Genomic DNA, 13,164 nt, shown 5'->3' with positions numbered 1-13,164 from the left:
ATAAATAAATAATCCTAGTGCGTTTGGAGTCAACTTTAATAAATAATACAAACACCATACATTTATAAAGTAATAAATACATAAATACGGGCTTTATTACATCAGACTGCATGCAAACAAACAGCAATAATTTGCAGCAGTTGCCCAAACCATAAAAAACATGATTTGTTCAAAGTAGTAATAATAATAGTAGTAGTACTTGTTGTTTTTAATTCAGTAACAGTAATAATTCTGTTCAATGGGTATTTCTAGTCTTGTGCTGCTAATATTGACTAGTCGGTTAACTTTGAACCACAAGGTGGCGCTGCGCACAAAACAAACAGCGCCTTTAAAGGAACAGTTCACCCATAAATGCAAATGAGCTGAAAATGTGCACAAATAAAAAAAAACCTGGGGCCGTATGTATAAAGCCGCTCAAAGTAAAAGTTTAGTCCTAAGTGTGTCAAAATTTTAAGAATGACGTAATGTTACTCTTATGCCTAGACTTAAGAATAAGATTGATTCATAAAGGTTCCTAAGTGTTAAGACTAGGTCTCAGCTCCTAAATGATTTAAGAGAGCTGGAGAGGTCTCCTAACCTAGTTAGGAGTAACAAGATGGCAGCAACGAGGAGACGACAAACACTTTCCAGCGAACATATATTGGAGTTATATGATGATATGGAGTTGATAAAACAATACAAACTTAATCTAAGAATGACGTAATTTTACTCTTATTCCTAGACTTAAGAATAAGAGTGATTCATAAAGGTTCCTAAGTGTTAAAAGAGGTCTCAGCTCCTAAATGATTTAAGAGAGCTGGAGAGGTCTCCTAACCTAGTTAGGAGTAACAAGATGGCAGCAACGAGGAGACGACAAACACTTTCCAGCGAACATATATTGGAGTTATATGATGATATGGAGTTGATAAAACAATACAAACTTAATTGTAAAGATCAAAAAGTCTTTTTTGATAAAAACTTTAACTGATAAAGTAAAAAATGTAATAACCTCTTCCACTCAACAAGTCAATGCTCTAACAGCAGACATGAAAGTAGTAATTCATTTTTTTTGGCTGGAAAATTGGAAACATGCAGCAATGCACCGGTGATGACACAGTAAGCAGGGTCTTACATAATGACACAGTAAGCAGGTTCTTACATATTGTGGCACTAACCCCACCAAACACAACAGTGCTTTGATTTTTTTTTTTTTTATGACCCCACATTTCACTTAAACCGTTAAAATACAAAGGACAAAAAAACACTGACCAATGTTGCCAACTGCGTTCAACTGAAAGTAGCTAAAACTGGTCACTTAATGTTGCTAGATGACCTCATAAAGGTGCGTTCACTGATCTATATTTATATTTATATACTGTAGACCAGTTATGACGTCATGAGAGAGTCTCGGAATGTAGATAACGTTTGTCCAAGAAATTGATTTTGTTGCTAGGTTTTTGAAAAAAGTCTCTAAAGGGATGCGGAAGTGTAGTGACAAAAATCACTAAATTGGCAACACTGGCACACTGACTACAAAATAAGTTTTAAATTTTTGTTTGGCTCTTTGTCCAAGAAATTTATTTTGTTGCTAGGTTTTTGAAAAAAGTCTCTAAAGGGATGCGGAAGTCACTAAATCTAGTGACAAAATCACTAAATTGGCAACATTGGCACATTGACTACAACATACGTTATTTACATTTCAGTGGTCCTCTTGTTTTTGCATGTGTTCATAATGTCTTTGTATGATAGCATGCCAAAAATTATGACCGCACAATTTGGCTTGTTTCATTGCATTATTATCACAAATAAAACAGCTGACTAAGCAACTATGCAATATGCTTACAAAATCATGCACATTCATTTATTAATTTATTTTAATTAAGGGTGAAATTTCCTAGGCCGGACATCACTTTTGGCCACTACTATATGGCAATGAATTAACTTTTCAACTGACGGCCAAACCATGCTGCAAAAACAACTTTTGTGAGGATTGTGGGCTTTCCTGGAGTTACTGGAGCCGTTGATGGAACTCATGTTCACATCACTGCTCTAACTGTAAACCAGGAGACATACCAATAGAAAACGAAGCATCAGTAATAATTTGTGATAATTTTGCGCAATGCAAAGCATTAAAAAAAAAAAAAATTTAAATATTAAAATATTTCAGTGTCTTAATGAAATGATTGTATTGTAGTTGCATTAAATGATTGGTGTTGTGCTGCTGTGACTTCACATGAGCAAGCTCACTATTGGCTGATTCAGAGGTCGAGGGTTGACATCATTGTAGTCCTTAGTTCACAACACTTAAGTGTCACCTCAGTCAACACTTAAGAATCAGTCTCAGACTTTACTGAAAGCTGCTTTTAGCTTCTTTATAAAAGTCTCCTACTCTTAGACAAGTCCTACTTTTTACTATGAATTTTAGATGCACTTTTTCACTGGAGGAAGAGTTATTATGGATTATAGACTCAATGTATTTTAGTTAAAAGCATCTTAATGCTGGATTTGTTTCAGCTTTTGTCTTCTCCAGATGTTAACTGATGGACTGGAGTGCTGTGGATTACTTGTGGATTATTGTGATGTTTTTATCAGCTCTCATTCTGACGGCACCCATTCACTGCTGAGCATCCATTGCTGAGACACTGATGAGAACTAAAAATGTAGTTTGTATTGTTTTATCAACTCCATATCATCATATAACTCCAATATATGTTCGCTGGAAAGTGTTTGTCATCTCCTCTTTGCTGCCATCTTGTTACTCCTAACTAGGTTAGGAGACCTCTCCAGCTCTCTTAAATCATTTAGGAGCTGAGACCTAGTCTTAACACTTAGGAACCTTTATGAATCAATCTTATTCTTAAGTCTAGGCATAAGAGTAACATTACGTCATTCTTAAAATTTTGACACACTTAGGACTAAACTTTTAGTCTGAGCGGCTTTATACATACGGCCCCAGATAACGTTGAACGAACATTCTATTAACGTTACTGGAAGAACGTTCTGAGAACATTCCCTGTTGGATGGGAAACAGTTATTATCAACGATTTAATATTGGCCGACCTCTATAACAAATATTGCAAATATACAAATATTACAAATATTGAGAACTACAAATATTTTTTATTTTTTTGTTTTCATTAAAAGCAATTAAAGGGACAGTTCACCCAAAAATCATTTTGTCTTCATTTGGTTGTTCCAAACCTGTATAAGTTTCTTTCTTCTGTTGCACATAAAAGAAGATATTTTGAAGAATGTTCATAATCAAGCAGTTGCTTGACTTCCATAGCATGAAAAAAAAAATATTATGGAAGTCAGTGGGGACCGGAAACTTTTTTCTTTCTTTGAAAATTTGCATCAATGCATTCGACAGACGCTTTTATCCTATGCATTCAAACTATACATTTGATCAGTTCATGCATTCATTTTTCCGTTGCATGATTTACGCTGCGAGTGTTTTAAAGCAGAAAATCCAAAAACAGAAACAGTTTAATGAAAAACAATTAGTTTTATTAGAAATCCCAGTAAACCCAGTGCTTTACAGACGCAGCGCCAGCACTGCATGACAAACACAAAACCCCAAAACAATTCAACATGTGATCATAGATATTAAATAGAGTAAAAAACAATAAGTAGTAGTGAAATCACAGTCACACAGCAAACCATTTTTTCCTTTTTTTGCATCCTTTTCATGGCAGTTAGTCTGACATAGTAAACCATTCGTCCTCTAAGTGCTTTTTAAAATACAGTAAAGACACTAAATCTCGAGTCCATCACAAAGTGCCTCAGGCATATCAGTAGTACTCAAGGGCTTCGTTTCAAATCTAGTGTGTTAAGTCGCCTACACAGGCATCATCCTCAGGGCTTGAGCTCAAGTCCCGTCAGGCCTCTGGAGCGCTTACAGTTGCTGGAAATGGGAACTTAACCCCGAAACCTGCCTCAACTCGTTTTCTTTATGTTTACCGTGCATCCATGTCCGTTCATTTAGCTGAAGCTATAAAGCCGCTCACAAATGAGGAAGAGAACAGGTTCTGTTCAAGTTAACAGACGAGTCACGGCTGGAACCAACGGATAGCTTGTTCTTATCAGCAGTGTTAATGGGAAACAGCAGGAACAGGTTTGAGCTCAGACGAAGGTCCACACCTCCAGATCCTGAACGGTGAAGTCGTGATGGAGGCTGAGAGGACGGTTGCAGAAGGTGCTGCATGAGTAACTGGAGCCGCGATACAGGTCAGAATCCAGCCACAAGCCAAACGGACCCCTGAACACAGACGGAGTGCTGTTATTAAGATGCTCATCCATTTACTTTCATGCATTTGGCATTGCATTCAAACTTTATTTAATCAATTCATGCATCCACTAGGAATCAAGCGGTTCACATTCAAATAATTCACCCTCATATGTGAGCCTGCAGCACAAAAGCAGTGTTAAGTCGCTGGGGTATATTTGTAGCAATAGCCAACAATACATTGTATGGGTCAAAATTATCCATTTTTCTTTTATGCCAAAAATCATTAGGCTATTAAGTAAAGATCATGCTCCATGAAGATATTTTGTAAATTTCCTACCGTAAATATATCAGAACTTAATTTTTGATTAGTAATATGCATTGCGAAGAACTTAATTTGGACAACTTTAAAGATGATTTTCTCAATAATTAGATTTTTTTGCACCCTCAGAATCCAGATTTTCAAATATTGTTCTATCATAACAAACCATACATCAATGGAAAGCTTATTTATTCAGCTTTCAGATGATGCTTAAATCTCAATTTCAGAAAAACTGACCCTTATGACTGGTTTTGTGCTCCAGGGTCACATATTGTTCAGACCGGTTTTAATTCATTTCTTCCATGCAATATGAGATATGTATATATGGAGGCCTGTTTTAAAATAGGTAATTGAACTTTTTGGCTCATAATTCAGACTTTGTTTCTCACAACAACAAAAAAAAGTCTTGCAAGATATAAACGTATAACTGTGAGATATAAATGTGCAATTCTGAGAAATAAAGTCAGAATTGTGAGATATGAATTCAGAATTATGACTTTTTTTCAATTTTACATCTCACAATTTAGTTTTCTTCTGCCACGGAATAAAAAATAAAGTAATTGCAAACTATTTATCCCAGAATTCTGACTTTTTTTGTATCTCACAATCCTGAGTTTATTTCACAATTCTGAAAAAATATATATATATATATATAAACTCAGAATTGCGAAGAAAAAACGATCCGAATTGTGAGATAAAGTCACAATTACCTTTATATTGGAAACAGGCTTCCATAGTTATGAGCCTTCATTTGGATCTGTTTTTGAGCTCTGTATTAAAATCCTCATCTATTTTTGTTTTCTGTAAAGCTCAGATATGATGCAATGTTGTGTGAGAGTAAACGATGACCGAATGATTCGTTGCTCAACAGAGATTTATCACACTTCCACATTCAGAAAGCAGAAGCTACAAACAGTAGCGTAAAACTACTTCCACTTTAGTCCGTATCAATGGCGCTTCACTACCGTTTTAAACGTTTGGGATAATTATGATTTTTTAAAAATGCTTTCATTTATCAAGGATGCATTAAATTGATCAAAAGTGCCAGTACAGACATTAACAATGTTGCAAAAGATTTCTATTTCAAATTTTGTTCTTTTGAACTTTCTATTCATCTGTGAATCCTGACAAATCAAATGTGTCACAGTTTCCACAAAAATATTGTTTTCAACATTGATAATAATCAGAAATGTTTCTTGAGCAGCAAATCAGAATATTATACTGATTTCTGAAGATCATGTGACACTGAAGACTGGAGTAATGATGCTGAAAATACAGCTGCGCATCAGAAATAAATGACAGTTTAACAGATATTCATATAGAAAACAGCTTTTTAGATTCTAATAATATTTCACAATTTTACAGTATTTTTGATCAAATAAATGCAACCTTGCTGAGCTGAAGAGACTCTTTCAGAAACATTAAAAAATCTTACACTGACCATAAGGTGGAGAGTTAATAACACTGCTCAGATGCACAGACTGTGATAAAGCTCTGTTATTAGTTTAATGTTGTGAGATGATGAAGGACTCACCCTCCTCCTCCCATCTGCAGAGAGTCCAGGAATCCTCTCACAAAGTAGGAGTTTTCTCCACTCCAGCGGAAGACCTGCAGAGGAACCAAACACAGGTCAGAACCAGAACCAGAACCAGAACCAGACTCAGAACCAGAGCCAGACTCAGACTCAGAACCAGAACCAGACTCAGACTCAGACTCAGAACCAGAACCAGAACCAGACTCAGACTCAGACTCAGAACCAGAACCAGAAACAGACTCAGAACCAGAACCAGAACCAGACTCAGACTCAGACTCAGACTCAGAACCAGACTAAGAACTAGACTCAGACTCAGACTCAGACTCAGAACCAGACTAAGAACTAGACTCAGACTCAGACTCAGACTCAGAACCAGAACCAGACTCAGACTCAGACTCAGACTCAGACTCAGAACCAGACTCAGACTCAGACTCAGACTCAGACTCAGAACCAGAACCGGTGATCAGCAGCAGCTACCTGAAACTCCGGACTGAAGCTGTAGAGGAACGTCTCTCCCGTCCCGTAGCAGTAGCTGCTGACTTTGAACGGATCGGAGGAAAACGCTCCAAAAACCTGAGGATTGATCAGATCAGTGTGTCAGTTTGATGGGAAAAGCTACATGACGTGAATGAGTTCAAACAGGCTTAGATTTCTTGAAAAATATAATACATTTTTGATGTTTTGTTTGTTTGCTTGTATTGGAAAAAAGCACTTCTTGTAAATCAACATTAGAGAACGACCTGTGATATTTTAGTGTCATGGAGATACTATAATATACGATTTTTAATCATTTACAATTTGATATTTTCTCTTTTTGTATTTATTTTAATGTTAGTTAAAGTTTTAGTAATTTGGTTGTGTCGTTTTGTTTTGTTTAATATGTCTATGTAGTTTCTTTAATGACCTATTTGGTTATTTTACTACATTAAGTTAAACTAAATGAAAATGAGAAACGCTGCCTAAAAAATATGTTCAGGTTAATTGATATTTTATTTTTATATTTTATTTTAAATAATGATTTTTTAAAAATGGTTTTAGCTGTAGTTTTAGTTAACTATAATAAGCAATGCCGAGGTCATGGGTTCGATTCTCAGGGAAAGCATGCCTTTGAATGCAATGCAAGTTGCTTTGGATAAAATCATCTGCCGAATGCATAAATGCTCAAATGTAAGATATACTTTATTTAGCATATGTTAAATACTGTAAATGGACTTGGCTTTCACAAAAAAAGTAATATGTGACAGAATATAATTGCTTTATTTACACTACCTTACATCATAATAATATTTCACAATATTACATTTTTCCTGTATTTTTAATCAAATAAATGCAGGCTTGATGAGCAGAAGAAACTCCTGTAAAAACATTAAAAATCGTTCTGATCCCAAACTTTTGACCGGTAGTGTATATTTAGTGAAACTATATAAATGCACATATTGAGGGTTTGATGGATGCTGCATATAACATGAATAACGCATGTGCATCTGTCTTCCAGTAAACCTGCCACTGTGTATCACGAACACTCTTTGGATGAACGCATGAATGTAAGCGCATCTCTCCGCTGTACCTGCTTGTCCGAGTCTTTGATGACCATCAGGACGGGTCTGTCGAGCTCTCTCATCTGTCGGTATAGAGTCGTCAGGCTGGTGCCGTGCTCCGCAGTGCTGTACACCAGCTTCCAAGAGTAACCCTGAGTCCGAGCCGGGATGTGATTCATCAGCTGTGAACACACATCACACACATCGATCCATGCGCTGCACGCTTTCATCTAACACTACATCTGATCAGTGCATGCAGAATTCCGCACTTACGTGTTCAAGATGATGCTCGCTCAGAATCTGACTGTGGTCTGTTAACACTGGCAGCAGGTCATCAGATTCAGAGTCTGCGGAGCTGCAGACGCTCGGACGCCGCTTGTTCTGCTGCTTCACAGAGACGATCTGAAAGCAAACAGAGGAGAAGCATCAGCTCATCCAGAAGCACATGCACGTCTCTTTCTCTTAAAGCATCAGCGGTTCTTCGAAGCTCACCTCCACAAACGGCTCCTCGGATTTATTGGCATAGTATAAGATCTTAATGCTCTGCTGCATTGGCCTCATGTTGACTGCTTCTCTGTGATCTGCTGTAGCTTCTGCTGCTGTGCTCAGCTTTCTGAATGTGCTCGACAGCAGCCGTGAACAGCCTGTTTATACAGTGTTTCTCCTCCTCACTGGTCCATCTCTCCACCCCCAGCTCACATTTCAGCTGTAGCAGACAGAAGAGGAAGCCCTGCCAAATATGGTCTGATGAGAAAAAGCGTCGCTGCTCGCTTGAGAATTCAGGAGGTTTTTTACCTCCACCCGCAGAGAAATATACATGCATTCATGAGATCCCTCGCTAAATAGAATTGCATTCTGTGTGCATCTGTGCTGCTTTGCCTGTTTGTTTTTGATTGGGGAAAGAAATTAATAGAAAAAGACTCAAACACTAACAATCAGTGTCATCTTATGGTTTTTATTCATATTTTTAAATTCGTTTTTGCATTTTCCGTTTTTGTTCTAATTTTAGTTAAAGTTTTTGCCATTTTTATTAGTTTTTGAATCATTTTTAGTTATGTCTATATAAGTTTTAGTATTTTTATTTCAATTTTAGTGATGAAAATGAGAAATGTTGCAAACGTAATTTTGTTTTTTTAATGCAGTTTGATGAAAAAGCATTTAGGAGAGGGAAAGTACACTCATAAATTCATCTTTTTAATATCTCAATCTGTGAGGATTTGTATTTCTATCAATGCATTATTGGAGGAACCTAAAAAAGCTGGGTCTATTGATGCTAAGAACATTTATTCTAATGATTCTCTTCAGATTTTTCAAATATTGGTCATTAAAAGAATAATCTCACACATGTATTTTGTGCACCTTTATTTTAAGTTTGCTTGAAATTGCCTTAATGTCCAGAAGATTACAGTTTGAGTTCAAAATAAACTAATAAGACATCATAACTAATAATATATATCATATATATATTACTATATTATTATTATATTAATTAATATACATTATTATTATATATAATGTATAATAATATAACTATATATATATATTAACTATAAGACAAAATAATCAAGATTCCCTGTATTAAATTTATTTCTACAACCCAGATACCTTTAAAAAATATAGTATAAATTTAATTTTCTTTCAAATAAGAAAATATTTCATTTTACCCATGTGCACAAAAATTCTGTCAACTGTTATTAACCAAACACTTCAAAAACTAAAAAAATTGTTTATCACAAAAATAAAATATTAAAATATTTTCATGATTTTAATACAAATAAATATTCAAATCAGAGGTTAACCTAAGCCTGCCATTGAAATTATGAGTCAAACTAGTGAAATTGTCCTTTACATAGTTAACAAACTCACCTTCAGTGAAACATTGTTTCTTTATAAAGATGCTTTGTAATCATTACGTTTGGCAGAAAGTTACACTGAAAAATATCAAGTGAAACCAGTAGTTGTTTCATTAAGAAAGCACATCGTTTTTACACCTTTTGATGTGAAATGCACCCTAAATTATATAAAACACATTTTATGAAAGAACAACATCTGAGCGATACTGAACTGACCTCAAACTCTAGAACTACATAATGTGACCCAAAACCAAAAATCATTAGGATATTAAGTATAGATCATGTTCCATGAAGATATTTTGTAAATTTCCTACCGTAAATATATCAAAACTTAATTTTTGATTAGTAATATGCATTGCTAAGAACTTAATTTGGACAACTTTAAAGATGATTTTCTCAATATTTTGATTTTTTTAGATCATACGAGCACTCACATTAACCATAACTCAGATGCAATGCATGCAAACCCATGTGTTTGGCTGATGCAAACTGACCAAATGCGTTAAATCTGACCTCAAAACCTTCTCATGTGAAAGTGCCATTAGTTCAGCGGACTCTAGAGCATTTGCTCGAAGCATGCATGCTATTACTGGAAGTAAACAGTCCACGTCAGACTTCAGTTACGCAGTTCCCACTCTCCCACTGTTATTAGTGCCAGCACATCTGGAAGTGATATTAAATCCACTTTCCAGCACACATGCGCATGAGGGAGAGTGAAAACATACAGTAACTGGGGCCTTCACTGGAACTCAGCACGAGTGAAAATAGAAAAGAGCTGCTATTCTGTTCCAGAAAACCGACGTAAATTCCTGTGCATCCAAGACTATTCTTCACTGAACAAATGGGTCATTCATACAAAACACTAAATGCACTATTAAAAACTACACTTGCAGCAGTTACAGTACATGCATTTTATTTCATTTTAATTCCACGTTCCTTAAATTCCTCAAATTACACATTTTTAAATATAAAGGTTTCAAAGGGCGTTTTGTGTGAGAAAGATGTGAGAAACGCCAAATACTGAGTCAATCTCAAACTAGAGTTATTTTAGTATCACTGATATACTATTATAGTTTGCGTTAATATTTTGATTAATATTATTAAGTTCATTAAATATTAATTTATTAATATAATTATTTTTATATATTTATTTTAAATGCATTTATTTATTAGTTTTACATTTTTCATTATTTTCGTTTCAGTTTTAATTATTTTAGTACTTCAAGTTAAACTAAACAAAAGTGAGAAATGTTACCGTGGCATCTCAATGAAATACGTTTTTTATATTTCATTTCATTTCAACCAATATTTATTTTATTTCAAGTAACACATTTTTTTATGGTTTTAGTTTTAGTTAAATATTAGAATCAGGTCTCAGATTCATGTTCATTTGTCCAATTCTGACTAAATTTGTAATTAAAAGAAAAGAAAAAAACAGAAGCATTTTCACTCAGATTTTTTGAAATAAAAACATGAGATGAATACAGAACTTAATTTTTCAATTTCCCCAAAGAACCTTTCACTGTTCTTAGTTCTCATGATTAAACACCTGATTAAACAGGGTTTAGGTGTGAGTCCTGCACGCACAGCAGCACAGCATTCTCTGCTCTGAGCTGGAAATAGATGGAAAGTGTCAGGATTTTGAAGATTTGAAAACAACGGAAACTGAAACCAAGAAGGAACTCAAGCAGAAAACTATCAGATGTGATTAATCAGATGCACTGTAAGTAAATGAGTGTCAGCGATCATGTGACTATTTGTACAAACGCTCAGATTTTCTTGTTTCCACTGAAGCTGCAGATGCCAGACACACTTCTCAAAACACTGTTATTTTACTATCACTCATATACTGTTTTAGCTTTTTTACATTTTGAATCATTTTTTTATGTATTAAATATTAAATAATTAATTAATATGCAGGTCTGTGTAGGAAAGATCTGAATCAATGGACATGAAGAACATACTGGTGTGTGTGTGTGTGTGTGTGTGTGTGCGTGTGTGTTTGTGTGTGTGTGTGTGTGTGTGAGAGAGAGAGAGAGCTCTCTATTGGAAGAGAGCTGAACTAGATGATGGCATCACTGAATCATCATTGACTCTCTGTAATTGTCTTCTTGCATCATTGCCAAACTATTTTCCTGTTTGACTCTGTAAAGCTGTTTTGACACATTCACTATTGTATAAAGCACTGTATAAATAAAGGTGACTTGACTTGCCCACATACAACTTCCTCTTTGCCTCTCAGTGACTCAGACTTTTCCAGCTTTATTTTAATCTTCCTGCCATTTTCTCACATTCCAGAGACAAACAGGGTAGAGTAGACATGCCAATATATATGATTCATATACGTCAATGTTATTCTAAAGGTACTGATTCATTTCTGCTGTGAGTTTTCAGACTGTCGTAATGAGATGCGATTATCATAAACATTTATGCAATATCCTTACATTTTGTATTTTCTGTTCACTTTCCCTTCAATTCATAATGTTTCAATGTAAACAAATATTTTTACTCTTTCTCCATCTCCTTTTTCTGCTTCACAATGCTCCATAATTGCTCACAATACCAGTGATAGAGGATAATGAAGTTGTTGATGGACCAAAATAATTACTGGTTTAATCCAGAAACAAACGGCTCGATTGATGTGAGAATAAGAGTTGGCAGAGCAAACCTACATTGTACTGTGGTTGGGAAATGACAAACTCGGTGGTGGTTTGTGACTAACTTCAGCAGAACTAAATGGCTTCCTGTTGAACTAGAAGAAAAGTACGGTCAACAATACTGTACGACCATAAACCATCATCACAAAACAAACTCAGAGGGGCAGATTTTTTTACAGTAAAAAAAATAATAATTAAAGTTGTAAATAAAACAATGATTATTGGAGAACATTTTACAAGAAAATATTGTTTTAGTTTTTCTACTTCAAAATTGTCCTTTTTTTGCAGTCATTTGTGAAATTTACTAGCAATTTCTGAGTCAAAATCACCAAACAGTGTCCACTGTATATGCTCTGGAAATGCTGTGAAAAATAATTCAGACGTAACAGTTTATCTGTTAAAAGGAATCATTTGCTGAAAATGTCCCCACCCTCAGATCACCCGAGATCAGGATGAGTTTGTTTCTTCATCAGATTTGGAGAAATGTAGCATTGCATCAGTGTCTCTGCAGTGAATGGGTGCCGTCAGAACGAGAGCTGATAAAAACATCACAATAATCCACAGGTAATCCACAGCACTCCAGTCCATCAGTTAACATCTGGAGAAGACAAAAGCTGAAACTAATCCTGCATTAAGACGTTTTTAACTCAAATACATAGAGTTCATAATCCATAATAATGTGAAAAAGTGCATCTGCTGTTGTCTCTCACATCAAAATCCAGCCACATATTTGTTTAGAGCTGGTAAACACTGCTTGATCTGTGCAGATTTCTCTCCTGATTCACACCAGAACACTTTTTCACTGGAGGAAGAGTTATTATGGACTCATATTTTAGTTAAAAACGTTTTAATGCTGGATTTGTCTCAGCTTTTGTCTTCTCCAGATGTTAACTGATGGACTGGAGTGCTGTGGATTATTGTGATGTTTTTATCAGCTCTCGTTCTGACGGCACCCATTCACTGCAGAGACACTGATGCAATGCTACATTTCTCCAAATCTGATGAAGAAACAAACTCATCCTGATCTCAGATGACCTGAGGATGAGGATATTTTCA

The 13,164-nt window shown here is 35.3% G+C and overlaps 1 protein-coding gene across 1 annotated transcript; it reads right to left on the bottom strand.

Annotated features, from left to right (window-relative positions):
- Positions 1-3,464: 3,464 nt before the first annotated feature.
- LOC107697582 (nuclear receptor coactivator 7-like) lies at positions 3,465-8,247 on the bottom strand. The gene is made up of 6 exons (XM_016498382.1): positions 8,091-8,247; positions 7,872-8,000; positions 7,628-7,780; positions 6,538-6,633; positions 6,061-6,134; positions 3,465-4,237 (listed from the first exon to the last, which is right to left on the bottom strand). Exons 1-6 carry the CDS (start codon positions 8,157-8,159, stop codon positions 4,102-4,104), a joined length of 657 nt encoding a protein of 218 aa, XP_016353868.1. The 5' UTR covers positions 8,160-8,247; the 3' UTR covers positions 3,465-4,101.
- Between the last annotated feature and the right edge of the window lie 4,917 nt (positions 8,248-13,164).

This window comes from Sinocyclocheilus anshuiensis, unplaced genomic scaffold (assembly GCF_001515605.1).
Source record: "Sinocyclocheilus anshuiensis isolate Anshui unplaced genomic scaffold, SAMN03320099.WGS_v1.1 scaffold1312, whole genome shotgun sequence".
Taxonomy (NCBI): Eukaryota; Metazoa; Chordata; class Actinopteri; order Cypriniformes; family Cyprinidae; genus Sinocyclocheilus; species Sinocyclocheilus anshuiensis.
Note: the sequence above shows the minus strand (reverse complement) of the source record. Positions and strands in the feature narration are given on the sequence as shown.

Bases quoted from the DNA above. Each gene is read 5' to 3' on its own strand.
- LOC107697582 (XM_016498382.1), bottom strand. From the start codon at position 8,159: ATGAGGCCAATGCAGCAGAGCATTAAGATCTTATACTATGCCAATAAA. The intron at 8,001-8,090 runs GTGAGCTTCGAA...GTTTGCTTTCAG, and splicing joins CCGAGGAGCCGTTTGTGGAG to ATCGTCTCTGTGAAGCAGCA. The intron at 4,238-6,060 runs GTGAGTCCTTCA...GTCTGTGTTCAG, and splicing joins CTGCAGATGGGAGGAGGAGG to GGGTCCGTTTGGCTTGTGGC.